The sequence below is a fragment of the Pelodiscus sinensis genome, chromosome 1, assembly GCF_052426305.1.
Source record: "Pelodiscus sinensis isolate ZL-2025 chromosome 1, ASM5242630v1, whole genome shotgun sequence".
In the NCBI taxonomy this organism is placed as follows: Eukaryota; Metazoa; Chordata; order Testudines; family Trionychidae; genus Pelodiscus; species Pelodiscus sinensis.
Genome location: NC_143052.1, coordinates 233,949,352 through 233,968,593, shown reverse-complemented (window position 1 = coordinate 233,968,593; position 19,242 = coordinate 233,949,352). Strand labels below are relative to the sequence as shown.

At 43.0% G+C, this 19,242-nt stretch overlaps 1 protein-coding gene across 6 annotated transcripts in view; it reads left to right on the top strand.

The window, feature by feature from the left end:
* Positions 1 to 19,242, top strand: part of CRACDL (CRACD like) — an 87,696-nt gene extending 68,454 nt beyond the window's left edge. For all 6 annotated transcript variants that reach the window (XM_075916688.2, XM_075916679.2, XM_089775378.1 and 3 more), the window contains 4 exons: positions 1,702 to 3,343; positions 14,464 to 14,666; positions 16,978 to 17,125; positions 17,622 to 19,242. In XM_075916688.2, the coding sequence (XP_075772803.2) occupies positions 1,702 to 3,343; positions 14,464 to 14,666; positions 16,978 to 17,125; positions 17,622 to 17,764 (2,136 nt within the window). In that variant the 3' untranslated portion in view covers positions 17,765 to 19,242. The remainder of the gene's footprint in view (positions 1 to 1,701; positions 3,344 to 14,463; positions 14,667 to 16,977; positions 17,126 to 17,621) is intronic.

The following is a 19,242-nucleotide window of genomic DNA, read 5'->3' as shown; positions in this document are numbered from 1 at the left end:
TTTTCAAAAACAGTTAGCAACTTTTGTGCTTGAAAAAGCAGTCTCGAACTATGCGTAATGACAATGGAGACTGTATCAGAGAAGTATGAAAAGTACCAGTGCAAAGGTCTATCTAATCTATTCTTTTCTGCTGGTGCAGGAGTGTCGCCAAAGTATATTCACTATTATTTTGTCCAGTCCTGTCTTAAATGACAAAAGAGATGGAGCCTCCATGATTTCCTTTAGAAAGCTCTTATACTGTTCAGTAGATCTTACCACTAGTAATTTTTCCTCATACAGCTTTGCCTGAGTACTTCTGTACTGATCTACACATAGTTTTTATATTACTGGACCCTTATTTGGCATAGACAAACTTTTATACCAGATAGCATGGCTACTTTGTAGTTTGCAAAACTGGGAGCAGGGTAAGACATAATTCACTTTAGAATGCAGGCTTTGTATTCCTCGAATTAGTACCTACATCTGTAATATGGATTTACACAAGAGAGGACAATGGTTCAGTAAGCAATCAAAGACACTGAACAAAAATACATATTCTACATGTTAATAAAAAAGCTTTTGAAATAATCCTAAATATTCAGCCAGTCCTAAGTACGTATTTGCAAAAACTTATCTGATGCACTATCAAAAAGCCCTCCCCCAAATAAATAGATGCTTTATAAGCTGCCATGAAATATTTGTACTTGAAAGAACACAGAAATTCAAACACAACCTACAAAAGAGTGCAAGGGTGTGCCACAATTTGACCAAAAATAATACCATCTGCTGTGCATTATCTTACAATTGTTGCCCTGTGATCTTACTTAATACTTTTATTTTGCTCTTCCCTTTGCATAGACTTGCCACTCAAAGGTCAGGTCTTACAAAGAAGGGTGTGTTTGATTTGTAATGGCAGGATGTAGTTGCTTCTTTTGCCTTTAGAGCACCACAATGTAGACAAATTGCATTGGTGAATCCAATCCCAAAAACTTGTCCCCAGAGTCCTACAGTGCCTGCTTTGCTGAATATTGGCTACGGATATAAAGGCATCAAAGAGGTTAATTATGTAGGGGTAAGAAATGACATCTTAATTTGATTGCTTGATGGTTTGATTAGAAATGTATTACTCATATAATACAGCTTGCCAATTATAATACAAGGAAGTGAGCATATAGTGCTTAAATATAAACTAACTAGCAGACTTACCTAGCATTGCCCAGTAGTGCCAAACAGAGCACTACTGCAAATTTCTCTGTGCTTTTTCTCTTTTCTGTAAGGTTTATTGAGAAACAATTGGTTCATCCTATTTTTCTGGCTTGATTCAGTCTCTTTCAACATTCACTCAGTTATGTCAGTTTTGAGGACTGTACTTTCTTTAGTGACTCTGTTTTCTGTTTGGTTTTATGAAAAGCAATCCCATTCTAGGCACATCCCATTGTTCTGGCACAAACCAAACCCTTATGTTGCTTTAAGTTATGATGAGAGGAAACTGTATACTATATTTGGTGGTCATAGCTCTTACCATTTAGGAGACAGACAGACAAACTCTCTCTAAAATGTATAGTAGATTAGCTATGAATTCAAGACAGGGACTGTCTTCCCCTCTGTTTGGAAAGCAGTTGCCAGACTGTGGAATCTGCCACACACTAAACAATAAATAGATTAAAATATATGATATTATAAAGAAATAATAAAATTGTAATAATTGTTTGTTCTTTGTAGCGGACACAATCAGAGTCTCTGAATGACTTGAGCTGCACCCCAGAAGAAGAGGAGAATGATGGGGAAGAGATGTTGACAGACTTGACACACGAAATCTTCACCACCAGCTATCAGAAATTGACACACAGCACAGCTGTGACAAGTGATGTGGCCTCTTGGCAGAGATCTGAAATGCCTGAAGATTTTCCCCATAGTTCCAGACATGGAGACGAAAGGCCTCCCACACGGCAGTTTGCTTCTGAGTCTGCTGTTGTACAGGAAGCCTTGTTACTTGAGAATGATCCTGCGGGCTGCCAAACTATGCTGGCATTAACACAGTCTGAGTCAGATTATCCTTCTCCTTTAGAACCTAAAGAAAATGGAATAACCCTGATTCTGTCTCCAGATGGAGAGACACGAAGGGGAAAAGAGCCCTCAGGATCTCTGAGTGTGTCCACTGAAAACATATGTGAGGTGTCAGTTAATACTTTAAATAAAGAAAATAAACAGTTTCTTCCTGGGTCGTCCCTGAATAACTTGCTGTCTAAAGAGGACACTTCAACCAGTACTGGCAGTTTTTCTTGTTTGGGAGGGCCAGAAAAATATATACAGGAGGGTAGTAAAATACCCATGGAAACATCCTGTTACAAGGAAACAATGAAGGAGTCTGCTGCATTGCCAGTTTCTGGCAAGCAATTACCTGAAGGATCTTCTCAGCTCACAGACTCACCCTGTGTTTCCTCTGATATTCCACTGCCTGCTTTATCACAGCTGGGGTCACCTGCTTCCTGGGCTCTGGAGCAAACTAAGCTCAGTCAAGAACCAGCCACCTCTGACAAGGAAAACAGTCAGTCTCTGGCACCCGGGGAGGCAATATTGGAGAAAAAAATGGAGAAAGCTGCCAATGAACTCAGTGTCTTGAGAAAATTTTCAGTGTCATCAGCCTGGGAGAGACCCAGGGCTGGCAGCCTTAACCTGAAAGAAAACTCAGAATCTGAAAGTTCATTAAATACCAAATTACCCCTCCCAAAAACAAAGCTCTTCTCAAGAAATGAGAAGCTGGAAGACAATGTGCAGGTGGGCGCGGAGCTAAAAGAGGAAAACAATCATGTCAAAAAGCAGGTGTCACTGGCAGATTCTGACTCCGAGGTCATGGGCAAAGCAGCAGACAATATGGTGGCTAGCTGTGTCTCTCAGGCCATTGGTGAAATTCCAGTGCAAAGTGGCTCTGTTGTGGTATCCCCATGCCAACCAGACTGTGAAGATAAAAGTCCTTTTCAAGTAAAACTTAGATCTACTTCACTATCCTTGAAATACAGAGACAGCTCTTCACCAGAATCAACGGGGTTTAAAAGATACAGTGCAGAGATTAATTTAGAAAAAGAGGGATTGGCGTCACTTCTAAAAGCTGAAAAGGCATCAGTCAAAAAAACAGCTGATGTAAATATCAGTGGCTCCGGGAATGACAGCATAAAATCTAAAACAAAGTCCTCTGAACTGCTTAGCACAAAACCTCCATTGCCTAGGAAGCCTGTTTTGCAAAATGTAACTATTGCAAACAGTAATGTGAACGTGGAAAAGCAAGAAAAAGTTACTAAATCTCCTGAATCCAAAAGTAAAGACAGAAACTTGGAGAAAAAATCATATCCTTCAAAAGTGCCTGGTAAGACTCCTGATATTTTATATAGTTATCAGAGTTCATTTGAATTCAGAAAGGGATTTTCATGGTCTTGAAAGTTATACTTCTCTTTGGAACAGGGATATAAAATCCCACTTAATCTGATGTTTGACTGGTTAACTGATTAACTGGTTAATCACTTAAACGGGGATAGGCAGGGGGCCCGGCTGGGCTGAAGCTCCTCTCACCCATGGTGTGATGGGCCCAGCCAAGATGGAGCACCCTCTCCACCCCCCATATTATAGGCTGCTCCAGCTGGGCCAGTCCCAATGCATCACACTATAGGTAGGTGAAGAGCTGCTCCAGCCTGGCTGGGCCACCAGTTAACCACTGACATCCCTGCTTTAAAACAATGAAGATTTCTTCTCGCAGTAACGCATTCCTTACATTTGTTGCTTTGCTTAATTTACCAATCTGTTTGCCAAAGCAGAAGCATTTGTGCAGTTGCAGCCTAGCAGAAATGAAATGTTGCAACAAAAAATGAGAAATGAAATCTCTACTATTTCTCAAAGGGAAACAGAGACTGATGTCAGCAAAGTAATATTTCATAATCACTCGAGCTGATTACCGTAATTGAGCTAATATACCCTGCATCCAAATATAACCCGCACCCGAATATGCCCCGCGTTTTTTTTCTATTTCAGTAAAAAAAATCTTGTATACCCCATGGGTTATACTTATGCAAGAGGCATACAAGACTTTTCTGTGCCGGGGGTATATTTGCCGGGGGTATATTTACTAATTTACGGGGAGGGGGGGAATTAGCCAGCCACTCACCGCCCCGGTTCCTGCGCAGCCTCTGGACGGGGGAGCACTTATTCCCCTGGTTCCTCCGCAGCCGCAGGAAGGGGCGGGGGAGCAGGAACCACCATCCACTGGGCGGGGGAGCACTCACCCCCTCCACCCCATTTCTGTGCAGCCGCAGGAACCACCAGCCTCCAGTGAGTAAAAACCACTGGTGAGTTAAAAAAAAAACCTATATACCCCGCGGCGGGGGGGGGGGGGGGGAGGAGGTGAGCGCTCCCCTGCCCGGTGGATGGTGGTGGTTATATTCGTTAAATTATGGTATATCTCTGGCTTTGTGGAAGCCAGGCAAGATATTCTGCAGCAGGTTGAAGCAGTGTCCCTGCTGTGCTAATGGAAAGTTACATAGCAAAGTGGTATTTCTCTTCTAGTTCCAAAGGCTCACTTTTCTGGTGGTCAGTGATGATGACTTAGGCCGAGGTCCTTAAATGTATTTAGGTGCCTAACTTCAGTGAAATGCTTTAGAGGACCTGACCGTTAGGCTCTGATCTTGCAATTGGCTCTGCTCAAGCCCAATAGTCCACCCATATAGAGGCAACTGCAGGGTTGGAGCCTTAATAAGAAATATTAAAGCTTTTGGTAATGGCCAGGGTACTGGAAGAGCCAAGCCATGATTCACAAACATGTTTGAAAGAAAGTGCAAGGGAAATAGGACTCTACAATATGTAAGAATTTTCCAAAAACATCCCTTATAGTATACCAAAGCAAGATGAAAATATGACCTCGAATATCCTTTTGGCCACAGTCCGGTTTCTCACTGAGATTTCTCTAGTAAGGTAGTAGGAAGTTTAATGGAATTTTTGCCATGATTTGAACGTGCGTGTTTTAAAGTTTAGCAATATTTTTAAATACTGACTCAAAAAGTAGCTAGAGATTTTCATGACCAGATCTGCTGCAGTGCAGAAGTAGGTCCAAGTCTATAATCAGAATGTGAACTTCCCCAGTTCAGTGCTATTTGAACTTTGTGGTGGTGTTATATTGTGGTGGCACTGAGCTCTGAGACCCAAATCAGCAATTAGCCAAAGTTTAGGTGTATGTGGTCGCATCAGATGATGTACTGTGGTCCAAATCTACTGAGGAGCTGATTTCTCCTGGGTTTAGAATGAATAAGGATTCTGTATTAAAGCAAAACAACCTCTCCACACATAACCAACAGATGTTTAACATTCTTTTGTAAGCATATTTTAGAATACTTGAAAGATTGTTGACTGACATGACATACAGCCACATTCAGTCTGGTTAGATTTAACAGTGTTTGATGGTGGTAGGGAGAAACAGATTTAGCAATGCTACTCTCATACCTGTCCTCTCTCCCTTGTTGAGAAGGCCTTTGTGGATATCAAAGGCATGTAGAAAGTCCCTTATTGAACATTTTTACTGTCTCTTTTTTTTTTTAAATGAAAATCATTCTATAGTTCAAAACCTTTTGTCCAAGCACCCATTAAGAATCAGCCAGTGCAAAAAAAAAATCAAGTTGACTAGATTGATTTAACAGTAAAAGAGCTATTGTTGGAGCTGCTGGAGGGCAGTTCCACAAGAAACATTCTGCAGGTGCAAACAAGCCTTTCAGGGTACAGATGACTCAGATCTCTGGAAGGCACAGTCCTTCTTTTCAACAGGGACATTGAAGGTGGTTTGCTAATTGTTTGGCCTGCTTGGCACATTATTTATGGGCTTCCATAAATGCCTTTGAAAGGCTTTCTTGTTGCCTGCTCATTGTAAGCAAGGCTAAGATTGCTGGCCTAGGGTTACAAATATATTTAGTATGAGATAGGAAATGTTGATATAAGAACCCTGGACCATTTCATAACCATATGAAACCTGTTAAGCATATAAAAGAAGCCATCATACTATTTCATGTGTATTCACTGAATAGCTGTGGGGCAAGGGAATAAATAGAATAGAAATGTATTCTGGCATGTCAGCAGGAGCTAACTGGGGGCATTGTTAGTTTCAGTATGGAACAGACTGCTCTATGTTGCTCACCTGTGGTCCATAGTGCTTAGAAATCTGGTCATGGCTCTGTTTGTCCTGGCATTGCTTATCGTGTGACTGTGGGTTGGCATGTGGATAAGTCCTCTTCAGTTAAGTATGCATGCTGGGCCCATCCAGAGCTAGCTGGGTTTCGAAGGGACATTATGCAACACCCACTGATGGGGGTATAGCAGCAGATGTGCTCCCCCAACGCCCTGAGAAACCGGCTCTGGGGCAGTGCAGTACTGCGGGGTTCTCAGCCTTCTCTCTTCTGAGGCGCCCCACAACATGTTATAAAAACTGCAGGGCCCAGAGGGAACTCGAGGCTCTGGGCTGAGGGCGGGGCTCAGACACTATGGCTGCTGTTTTGGGTGTGCTTTTGTGGGCACAACCCATTTTTTCAGATGACGTGGGTTGTGCCCATGAAAGCTCATGATAGTATCTATATTTTTTGGTTCATCTCTAAGGTGCTATAGGACCATTTGTTGTTTTTAAAGTTTTTTTAGCTTCATTTCAGTGATTTTTTAAAAAAAACATTATCTATAGGAAACCAAATATTGCAGATACATCACACAAAGAACTCCCATTAATGGAATTCCATGCACTTAAACCTTTTTAGTGAACTATCACCTCACACCAGCTGGCAAAAACACTTTAACATGTGTATTTCTTTACTTGTGTGACTAGTAACCTAGTAGGTCTTTAAAATCTAAATTCTCATGAAGGAAGTTATACATACCCCTCGATATTTGTAAGATCAGGGCCATCATTTGTAAAGCAATTTGGTATTCTTCTGAGTGGACAGCATGCTATATTGTTTCTTAGGATAAATGAATGCACAAATCATTAAAAAAAAACTATCACTGCAGAAAAACACTGTGGCTATGTCTACACTCGCAGCTTCTTGCGCGAGTAATATGCAAATGAGGCTAAGCATGGAATATTGCCGAGCCTCATTTGCATACCTAATGAGACATCATTTTTTTCAGAAGAGGCTCTTGCGCAAGAAGGAGCGTCTACACTGCCCCTTCTTGCTCAAGAAAAACCCTCTTGCGCAATGCCTTTCTTCCTGAAAAGTAATAGGTGTAACGGCAGTAATAGGTGTAACTTTGAAGTAGGAATAAGACCCTCCGGAAAAGGGCACTTTTTCCGGAGGATCGGGGCCAGTGTAGACGCAGTGTTCCACGAGGCGTACAGATAGTTTGGAATGGCTTGCTAGTTCGAACTATCTAGCCCGTGCCGCGTGTAGCCGCGCGGCACGGGGTTCGAACAAGCCGGCATTTAAAAATGGCGCCGGCCGGCTTATGCAAATGAAGCCCAGGAAATTCAAATCCCGGGCTTCATTTGCAAGTGCGGTATGCCTACATTACCCCGCTAGTTCGAACTAGCGGGGTAGTGTAGACATACCCACATAGAATAAATGCCACAGTCCTTTTCCCCAAGTGGAAATGGGAAGATAGGTGTTGGGGCAGGGGACCCAGGCCACCCTTTACTCCAGGTTCCAGCCCAGGGCCCTGTAATAGTAGCTGCCGGTGTGAATTCTCAACACCTGCTATGAGACATCTCCAAGACCCCAAGACCCCACACCTTCCCCAGCACCTTCCTTCTCTCTGGTTTGTCCTCCTAGTGTTCAGTTGTTGTCTCCTTTCCTCCTACTCCCAGTGGCTTCTTCCTCCCTCCTCTCAGCTACTCACACATCCCAACTGTAGGGAAAACTTCTTTTATAGCCAGTCTGAACTGGCTTTCTTAATTACCCCCAGCTGCCCTAATTAGCCTAGGCTGGTCTGACTCTGCAGGCCTGGTCAATTAGCCCCGATTGCCTCTGCTGATTCTAAACCAGCCCCTCCCTGTTACTCTGGGAACAGAGATCTCCTCAGTCTGAGGCTTATAAATCTCCTCTCTACTCTTTTTCTATAGCCTTCTGTTCTGACCCTGTCACACTAGTGCTACAACATTTTTGTGCTTGCAAATATTTGACACAAATATATAGGAGTACGACTTGAGGTTACCTCTGAAAAATTAAACCTTGAAGCATCAGTTACTTTAACTTAGAGTTGGAGAAAATAATTTTCAAATATATTGTTAAGTAATATAGGACTGCATATGGATAACAGTGACCAATTATTAAATAATCATTTTACTTTTTCACCTCTCACATGTGTGCAAAATCATTCACACTCACCTAGTAAATATGTCAACAACAAAATTCCTTTTATATCTAAAGATTAATTCTACAGGTTTAATCTTATTGTTCAAATAACTAGAGATAAATATATTAAAGAATAACCTTCACACAAGGATGAAGATAAGGGTATACAGGCTATATTGACACGTTTCCAAAATGAAGGAAAACTTCATTCAAAAGGAAGAAGGATTTCAATTGTTCTTTCAAATCCCCTTATGTCAAATTAGTTTTAAAGAATCAAAAAGCTCAACCATGAGGGTTGACATATTCTGAATGATTGAATGTGATTCTGAGTCACCACCCTTTATTACTTGACAAAGTCACTCAATAACTATTTTTAAATATCTTAAATGATTTTTTTCTACACAGTGAAGTAAAAACCACAGGAATATTATTCAACATTAATGCAGTGTTTTTAATCCATAGATCCCAAAGTGTAATCCAAAGGGGGAATCTATGTAGTTCTATTGTACAAATGGGGAAACCAAGGCAGAGGTTACGTGGTATGCCCAGTGTCACACTCCATGGAAGAGCTAGGAAAAATCGAAGTCTTCTGACTTCCAAGCCTGTGTCCTCCCCTCCCTCTACAGGACTCCCTATCTCCATAAGAAACAGAATATACAAGTCTTGGAACTCTTGGCTGTTCTTCTTGTGAGTAATAAGCAGAAATAATTGATTTATGCTAAAGCTTGCTACCAAGTTTTACTGTACCTTGGCCTTAATTAAAAAAAAAACAACTTCAGAGCTATTGAAACTGAGCACTTGGGCAGCCACCCAGGAGAGATTCAAATTCCACCCAGTTGATTAGCAGACCGCCCATAGCTGGCAGCATGTGTTTCTACTGGTGTGCACATCTGCACATGCCTTGGTGCATATAACCAAATTTATTCCAGGTGTAACCCTTCTGCCAGGTAGCACGAGCATCAGCCAGGGCCGGGTTCAATATCTAGGGGTTCCTCTCCATCCATCCAACACAGAACTGGCTCAAGCCCCCACCCAGTAACCTGGGAAGTTCACACAACACCCCAGGCACCTCTGGGAGGCAGTGCTTCCCCACTCGCAGGCACAGAGTCCGAGTGTAGAAAAGAAACCTTTAATGAAAGGGGAGGGAAATAACATGGCATTAATTTGGGAAAACACCACAGACAGAATTCATAACCAAACACCATGGCTACGTCTAGACTGGCATGATTTTCCGGAAATGCTTTTAATGGAAAACTTTTCTGTTAAAAGCATTTTCGGAAAAGCGTATCTAGATTGGCATGGATGCTTTTCCGCAAAAGCACTTTTTGTGGAAAAGCATCCATGCCAATCTAGACACGCTTTTCCGCAAAAAAGCCCCGATCGCCATTTTCGTGATCGGGGCTTTTTTGCGGAAAACAAATCTCAGCTGTCTACACTGGCCCTTTTGTGCAAAAGTTTTGCGCAAAAGAGACTTTTGCTCAAACGGGAGCAGCATAGTATTTCAGCAAAAAGCACTGTTCTCTTACAATAGGAAGTCAGTGCTTTTGTGGAAATTCAAGCGGCCAGTGCAGACAGCTGGCAAGTTTTTCCAGAAAAGCGGCTGATTTTCTGGAAAAACTGTCCAGTCTAGACATAGCCCATGAGTAACAGCCCCACCCCAAGTAGGTTGGGCGATGTCCTTTTCCACTTAGGTTCTTAGGTCCAGCAACCTAAATGTCCCCTTCTCATGCCCAGCCCTTCTCTGCACCCCACTCAGAATTACTGCACTTAGTCATGGCGAACCCAGAGTTCAGAGGTGCATCCACAGAGTTCACCTTCCACCCTGAGTGGGAGGGAGATAAGGAGGCATCTTACTCCACCCTGTCACTCACAATACACCTGCTTTCTGCTCTTTGGTGCTGCTCTGCTGGATATTCATTGCACCTCGCTGGCAGCTGCTCTGCTGGCCAATCATTACATTTCTCCATCACCGCTCTGCTGGCTGCTCATTGTGCTGTCTCTGCTCATTGCATCTTCCACTGGCTTGTGGATTTGGCTCTGGGCCAAACCTAGTGATTTCAGCTCTGTGATTTCAGCTCTTGGCCCAAAGCACAGGAGACTCCAGCCACAGGAGACTCCAGCATCCACTGAACTAAATTTAAATAATAAAAGAGACTCTTTATGAAGCCTTTCTTTAGCTCTATCATTGAAACAGTGGGGAGAAACGGGTTGAACTAGTCTTACAGCTCACACCTGGAGGTCATGTAGCCTGCTGACTCAGAGTCCTGCCAGTCCCAGTTTAATCTCACAGGGCTCTGAGATGGGAGCCTCTGTCTATCCAAGTTTATTTACACTGACAATGTCTCTCTTTTGTGCCAGGTGAAGCACAGACTTTGTACTTTTGTATTCCCACAACAATTACAGACATTTCACATTGTGTTAACACAGTTTGTGACCCAACACCAGCCAAGCCTATTACAATGAGCAAAACACCATTGTAACAGCTGACTATCTAACACACCTAAGCAAAGCAGGGGCAAACTGTATTTACACAGACACACCCAGGGTTTCTCTCCCATTCCTGCTGGCTGTAATGGAAACATTCATTCAGTCCCTTATTTCCATATGAATGGAAATAAATGAGGGGGAACATTGCTACCAAGGACTCTTGGTTCCACCCTGACTATCTCTATTTCCCGATCCTTTGACTTGCCACATCACAAGTCAAAAAAGTATATTGACAGTCTCATGCTTGAAAGAGATAAGAACAGGGTTATTCAAGGTGTAAGACAGCGTAGGTCAAGGCCATAAAGGAGGAGAATATAGTAAAGAGTGAGATGAAGGTCTAAATTAGTGTTTTAGGTGTGTGGGCAGAGAGGCAAGGCACTGATCTTAGATATACTCCACAGAAAAGAGCAAGAGGATTTGAAGTATGGTTTAGTAATATATATTTAGTAAGACAGCTGCCCAGTTTATGCACCTGAATAAGGAGGAGGATGTTGGCCATGTCCATGATTACTGAAGTAGGGGAAGGGCAAGTGCTTCGGTGGAAAGACTGCGAGCTCAGTTTTGAGCATAAGCTGATTGTGACAGAGTGTCGGGCACCCACAGCGAGGGTCCTGCACCCTGCATTAAAGCGGCGTCTGGTCCCGGCGCCGCAGGCAGCCAGCTGACTGGCGGGAGTGTGCCTGTGCTGGCATCCCAGCTGGAGGGCGCCGGCTTTGAAAAGCGGGACGCTTGCCTGCTGGAAGGGGGGGGTCTAGGGGAGACGGACTGGCGGGAGGACGGGAGTGGAGGTGGAATAGATCCCGGACTCCGGGGGGAAGATAGCCCAAGAGGGCTCACCAGGAGGGGAGGAAGTAGCCCAGGACGGGGCGAAGGACAGCCTGTGGGCCAGTGAGTTGGGGGGAGCGACCCCACCAGCCGAACAGGCAGCGACTGTGCTTGTTCTTAGGGTCCTGGGCTGAGGTCTGGAGCAAGGGCAGGCCCAGACCTCCCTCCCCTCCCTGCGTGAAGGAGATTCAGGACAAGGTTAAGGGACTTGACCAAGGCCGTTCCACGTCAGGCAGGGACTATTGACTATTAGTAAGGGTAGAGACACTGAATGGGGTGGTTCTCTCCGCTAGGGGCAGGGAGACCTTGTAACACTGATGAACAGACATCCATTAGGAAATGCTGAAGGAACAGGTGGCGATGTTAGTTTTGGATGGAAGTGATTTATGACTAAGTGATTTAGGATTAATCATGCCACTTTGCCTATTACCAGAGAGGTGCCCACAACTTATTACCTGGGGGAAGACATGCATGGTTCCCCTCCATGTGCTGATAAATGTTTTAAATCTGGGCAACTTCAGATGTTGTTATGTTTCTTATGGAAGTGCCTACAAGCCAGCCACGAATAGGCTGACTCGTGCTAGGCAGCATACCAACAGAGAAGCAGGCAATCCAAATAGACAAGACAGACATGGGGTGAGGAGAAACAAATAAACACACAAGCAGTAAAGAGCATGTGTTAGTACCCTGATTTTTTAGTTTAATTCAGAGATGGTGAGTTAAATGGAGAGTGGATAATGAAGGGAATGAGGGAGCCATGGCAGTAGAAAAGAGGGTACAGGGTGAAGTGAAGCTGAGATGAAGAGACTGTGATGGTGGAGAGAGTTGGAGCCGATCAGCAAAGGACAGAGAGTGTCCATACAGAACTGTAGAAAGGTCTCTGGATGCCCAAATGCCCCTGCTTTGGTTGCTTCAATGATTATAAAAAATGAGCAGTACTGTAGCACCTTAGGGTACATCTACACAGCAGGGCTAAAATCAAATTAAGATACACAACTTCAGCAACGTCAGTTGCATAGCTGAAGTCGAAATAGCTTAACTTGGCTTTTGGCGCTGTTTGCACACAGGAAGTCGAAGGAAGAACACTCTTTCTTTGACTTCCCTTACTCCTTATGAAATGAGGGTTACCATGAGTCGGTCGGAGTAAGAAGTCTTCCAGCTCGACATTATTTCAGAATAAGGGTTTACTGTGTGACGCGTCTGGGCTGTCCACTGCCTGCGTGTTCCGCGGCTTTGCTCCCTGTCCCCCTGGTCTGCAGACCAGCGAGAGGGGGAGCAAAGCAGAGCAAAGCCGCGGAGCCCGAGGGCAGCAGGACAGCCACGGCGCGTCTGGGGCACTGCCGGTTGGTCCCGTAGCGCCGCTCTGGGCGCTACTGGACCAACCCGGCAGCGCCCCAGCTGCTCTGCCCCAGGCGGTCCTGATTCAGCCACTGCTGGTCAGTTTCAGCAGCGGCTGAATCAGGACACCTGGGGCAGAGCAGCTTGGGTGTTGCTGGGTTGGTCCAGTAGCGCCGAGGAGCGGCGGCGCTACTGGACCAACCCAGCAGTTCCCCAGCTGCTCTGCCCCAGGTGTCCCCAAGTCAGCCGCTGCTGAAACTGACCAGCGGCTGACTACAGGAAGCCCCTGCCTCGGACTTCCTGGAATCAGCCGCTGATCAGTTTCAGCAGCAGCTGATTGGGGATGCCTGGGGTTCTTAAGTTGAATCTGTATGTAAGTCAGAACTGGCGTCCAGATTCAGCCGCTGTTGAAACTGATCAGTTTCAGCAGCGGCTGAATCTGGACGCCAGTTCTGACTTACATACAGATTCAACTTAAGAACAAACCTACAGTCCCTATCTTGTACGTAACCTGGGGACAGCCTGTATTTCCAAACATCACCAGTAATTATTTATATAGATTAACATAAGGCAATTGCTTTCTACCATTCACAGATTATTTGCTATACACTTCAAATAGACATGAATACATTAGAGACTGGAACTGCTTGATTAAATCGGGGGTGGGGGACCCAAGGTCTGGGGGCTGGATGCAGCTCCCAGCTTGCCTGGAACCAGCTCCTGAGGCTTGTGGCTCTCCCCTCCAGCATTGGGGAGCCGTCCATTCTAGTGCACCTGGACCCCACCATCTCCCCTTGGGGCTGGAGCACACAAAATCTACTAGCTTGGTCCCCTCTATGCTCTGGTGTGCAAAGGGAATTTGGGGAATGTCTGTCTCCTTCTCAGTCAGGGGCCATGTCTGTGAGAGTTTGTTTTTTGTTGTTGTTTTTTGCTTCTCACATTTTCTTGCAGCCCCCGACCCAGAAAAGGTTCCCACCACTGGGCTACATTATTAACCTTTAACAATATATCTGTAAATACACAAAAACACAAACCTTATCTACCAGCACGTCCCTAAAGATTGGGTCATTTGGCCTGTAAGCTACTTACCCCCTCCTTCTGGCCATGTTTCACAGCCGGATGCATTAATTTTTGTGGTTTTCCATTTTAACATTTCACTCTTTTTAGTGCTGTTGAAGCTGTGCCTTGGTATTTAGGAGAGAGAGAGGGCAAGATCAAAAGTAGACAGCTGTTGACAGGTTGCAACTGACAGTTGCAGTGTTGTTCCTGCTCCTGTATGTCACTCATATGAGTGGAGCAACATGGTGTGACACTCTGGACAAAGCTAAAGAAAGCATCTCTTACAAGTCAAATTGCAATTTAACAAAGTGAATAATGAACAGTGATATCAAACCACCTAAAAGGATCAAAATAGAATAATTATTTAATTTACTGTAATAACAAATCAGTGGACTGAGAAAGTGGAGGAGCTAAAATGAATTAAAGTTTTCTTTCAAATAACCTTGTTTCCAAATGAATCTGTCAACAGAGAAGACTGTGCCTTCCCCAGTGTTTACAGCAGACTCTGCAGGAGGAACTGATAGCCAGTCAACACCAGCCTGGATTACTATAGCAAGACAGAAGCAGAGAGGCATGCAACAGGAGCAAGAACTCAATAAAGAAGAGAAACTTGTGGCTGAAGATGTTAAGCCAGACACAGAAAAACAAAATAAGGAGAAGGAAAGACTGGAGGTGCTTATAAGCAAGCTTGCTTAATGCTTTTGTGTAAAATTGCTGTAGCATTCTTGATTTGGATCAGTTGCTATTAAATAATTCTTCAAATTCTAATTATTGTTAATGCTTATTTATGAAGATTCTGATCCTGGAAATAATTGTACACATGCATAGTCCCTGTAGTGGTCATGGTATTGCTTCTTGAATGTAAATTATTTATCTGCTTAAATGCTGGCAGGATCAGGCCTAGCTTTGTGTATACGTACACTGAAGTAAATAGATGGATATGCTAAAATCTGGTCTATCCCTACTGAGGGAATCTGTTCTTTTTTGTTTGTCTATAAACCCCGCTCCTGCCCCATCCCTCATATTTTATAGTAATCCTAAATCTTCACAGTGATTTTAAGGCTGACTGAACAGCTTGGTTTCAAAACCTCCTACTCAACCATTTTCAGTGTCTGGAGAAATGAAATAAGGTAAAAATAACTTTTCTGTGTGCGACTCAATGACAAACCCGAGATCTAGATTTTGGCTCTTTTACAATGATAAATGAGATTTATGAGAGAAGTTGTGTCTGTCTATTAGCTAGCATTGCCTCATAGAAAACTCATGCTAAATAATTCCTTCCAGTAAGCTCTCCTGATGGTAGCTATGGGTAGTGTATTGTATTCTAAAGTTTTAAAAGAAGCCTTTCTAAAAGACGACAAATGATAAATAATGACAATGTGATTGACAAGAAATTTCCCTAATGATGTGTCCAGATGAGATTATAAACTGTAATAAGTTTGTACCCATTCATGACTCCTAAAACATAGAGGCTACATCTAGATTGCATCCCTTTTTCATAAAAGGGATGCAAATTAGACGTATTGCAATTGCTAATGAAGCGGGAATTTAAATCTCCCCCGCTTCATTAGCATAAAAATGGCTGCCGCTTTTTTTCGACATGGAGCTTTGCCGGAAAAAAGCGCCAGTCTAGACGCGGATCTTTCGGAAAATAAAGCCTTTTCCAAACGATCCCTTATCCCTCTTGAAATAAGGGATCTTTCGGAAAAGGCTTTATTTTCCGAAAGATCCGCGTCTAGACTGGCGCTTTTTTCCGGCAAAGCTCCGTGCCGAAAAAAAGCGGCAGCATTTTTATGCTAATGAAGCGGGGGAGATTTAAATCCCCGCTTCATTAGCAATTGCGATACGTCTAATTTGCATCCCTTTTACGAAAAAGGGATGCAATCTAGACATAGCCAAAGGGTTTAATCATTCCCTGTGTGAGAAATTCCCATGTAAGGTTTAGGAATCTCTTGATTTCAAAAAACTTAAGAAACAACAAGTCGTTCTGCATCATCTTAGAGACTAACAAAAATATAGATGGTATCAGGAGCTTTGATGGGCACAGCCCATTTCTTCAGCTCTGATGCTGTGAAAAAGTGGGTTGTGAGCAGGAAAGTTCATGATACCATCTACATGTTATTTTAGTCTCTAATGTGCTGCAGAACTATTTGTTGTTTTTTAAAAGTTTTTTCAGTTACAGACTAACGCGGCTACCCCTCTGAGACTCTTGATTTTGAGTTGCCTTGTATCCTGGAGATTGTGCCATGTAGATTGGCCCCCACAGAACAGCTAAAGGGATGTGACCCTCCTAGCCTGTTGGTTTCCCCGGGATCCTGCTGACAATATGGCATGAGGCCTAATGCCACTACACTGCTTCCATTATCTCTGCCCACTGGGCTCCTTCCAAAAACACTACTATGGATTTCTGCCACGGTGGAGTTTCACAGGACAGTATGGGAACCCATGGGAGAATATATTGATGTAGTTAGCATGGCCTTCCTTCAGGAAATTCCTGAAGATCTAAAGGAAATGCTGCCTCAAAGAACCTCTAACCACAACCCTAAGCCCCTTCACTACCTGCACACTAAACTTAAGAGTTGGAGAGAAGAAAGAGAAGCATACTGTGAAGCCACTACTCCCCCATGTGTACCTCAAACCATTTTCTGCCAGGTGTGACTCCTGTCTCTTCATGTTAGCAGAAAGTTGCATATGTCTCAGAATAAATTTTCAGTAAAAATAACAAAATATAGAGGTTTTTTTAAAAAAAATTGCAAAATAAGAGTCCTGGAAACAAATCCCAAAATCTTAAGAGCTTTATGAACTGGTAATTTGAATGAAATAAATGGAACAAGTGTGTGACCAGACTTTTCTATGGTTATGCAAGAGTATCTTGTTCACTGTTGTGTTGCTCATGTTTTGTTTTGTTTTTTTTAATTCCTACTGTTTTCTGCTGAATTATTTAAATCTTTTCTACTTGCTTTTTTCCCCCCATTGTAATTAGTGGCCAGTGAAGCAACAAGCAGACTTCATCAGGAGCAAACCTTCACATTTTACAACTAAGGCTTCTTCAGAAGAACAGAGGAATGAGACAAAGTCTGAAGTGAAAGAGCCACTGCCAAGAACCAACTCACTGTCACGTACTATTCCTGGTATGAAAACAAATGCTCAAAATACTGATGTAGGATCCAGCCCTGCAAACTATGAAGCACGTGAATGACTTTGCTCATATGAGCCAAAACTATCCATGTGCTTAAGTGTTTGGAGGATCTGCTCCCCAGTGTCTAGTCTTGTCTCTCACTTGCCACTAGTTGCAGTGAGGACAAGAATTAACTTTATTTATTTAACACAGTTTTATTTAAAAGAATGCTGCTTATAATGGGCCAATTCTGTAGCTACTTCAATTCTCATTGAAGTCAATGTGAGTTGAGGGTATTGGATGCATCATGGATTGGGACCTAAATTGCCCCCTTGAAAAGAAGGCAAGTGCATGTGCATGTTGCCTTAGATCTATAGTACAATTTTAATTCTTTGCTATGGCACTGCAGAATAAGTTTCCACGTGAAATATAAAGATTTTATTTTATAAGAAACGGATGAGGTCTTTTGGTAAGCATCAAGCTAACATATATATATTTTTTCACAATAGCTCAATCCTCAGTGCTGATAGAAAAAGAAGAAATGAACCAGTTTAAGAAAGTCAATCACTCTGTTCCTGATCAGCCATCGTGGATGGAACTTGCCAAAAAGAAATCCCAAGCTTGGAGTGATATGCCACAGATTATAAAATAGGACAGTACATCTCAGATCAATAGTATATGCAATTTTGATATGTCAGTAGTTCATGTAATTTAACTTCTATAGATTAATTAATCACAAAGAAGAATCTATGGTACATCAGAAGGGTTTTGTTATAAAGCTTTTGAAAAGAGTGCAATAAATGCAGTCAAAAAGTTTACCTTAAACATCCTGTAGCAGTCAGGATGCTACTAGAAATTATTTAAGAATAAGATACTTTAAGGACACACACCAACTTAGAGAAACATTCTGCCTATATACATTGGGTATTTCCCTCTCATTAAATTTGCCCAAAACCAGTGTCTTGGTTAAATCTTGCTGAACTCTTCGTTGCAATCATTAACAACACTGTAACGGGAGATTGTTAACACTGCTCATTAGCTGTTTGTGTATTGGCCACTATCAGGTCATGATAATATAAATGTTTAACTGGAATTACCTGACAAACACAACTCTAATGTGGGCCTGAACTTGCCACTTTCTGGATGGAACCCTACCCCATTGAAGTCAGTGTGAATTTTGCCACTGACGTCAGTGTGGCAAGGATAATACATCCTTTATGTTCAGTATTTTCTCTAACTTGACTTTGCCAAGAACAGTGACAGTTGGCTGCTAGGAGCCTGCTTGTAGATCCATTGAGATCAAATTAAGACTTCCAGTGATTTTGATGGGAACTAGCTTTGGTTTTACAAGGTGGTCAATACTACTATATGGTACTTGCTCAAATGCTGGTTTCTCTTCAGATCATATAAATCGTTTGCCTTTTATTAAAGTGCTAACCCATCGAAACAGAATGAATTTAAATATCTCAAATGTAGGGTCTGATTTCGCTTCAGATAGGTTATAGTGTCAATATTATCCTGTGCTGGGGTTTCTTTTAGATCAAAAAGTCATGTGACTCTGCTATAGACAATTGCTATTCTGTCACCAACAGCAACGTGGGAAATATCTTAAATAGTTTTGCACTCGTACATATCTTCTTTCAGCCAAATGTATTGTAGCTGACAATCCCAAGATGTAATACAAATGCATTTAGGCAAACTGATTTATGGTTTATATTCTTCAATGTGTAGAAAGAATGGTGATCAACTTTACTGTAGATGTCACTGTATTTTTCCAGCCCAGAAGCAATATGACTGACTGAACACAGTCCATTTTGCTCAACTGCAAGTACTGTACAGCATAAAGTAGCAAATCTACTGAAATAATACAGGCAGTCCCCGGGTTACGTACAAGATAGGGACCGTAGGTTTGTTCTTAAGTTGAATATGTATGTAAGTTGGAACTGGCGTCCAGATTCAGCCGCTGTTGAAACTGACCAGCAGCGGCTGTATCGGACACGCCTGGGGCAGAGCAGCTGGGTTGATCCCGCAGCGCCGCTCCTCGGCGCTACTGGACCAACCCGGCAGCACCCCAGCTGCTCTGCCCCAGGTGCTCCCAAGTCAGCCGCTGCTGAAACTGACCAGCAGCTG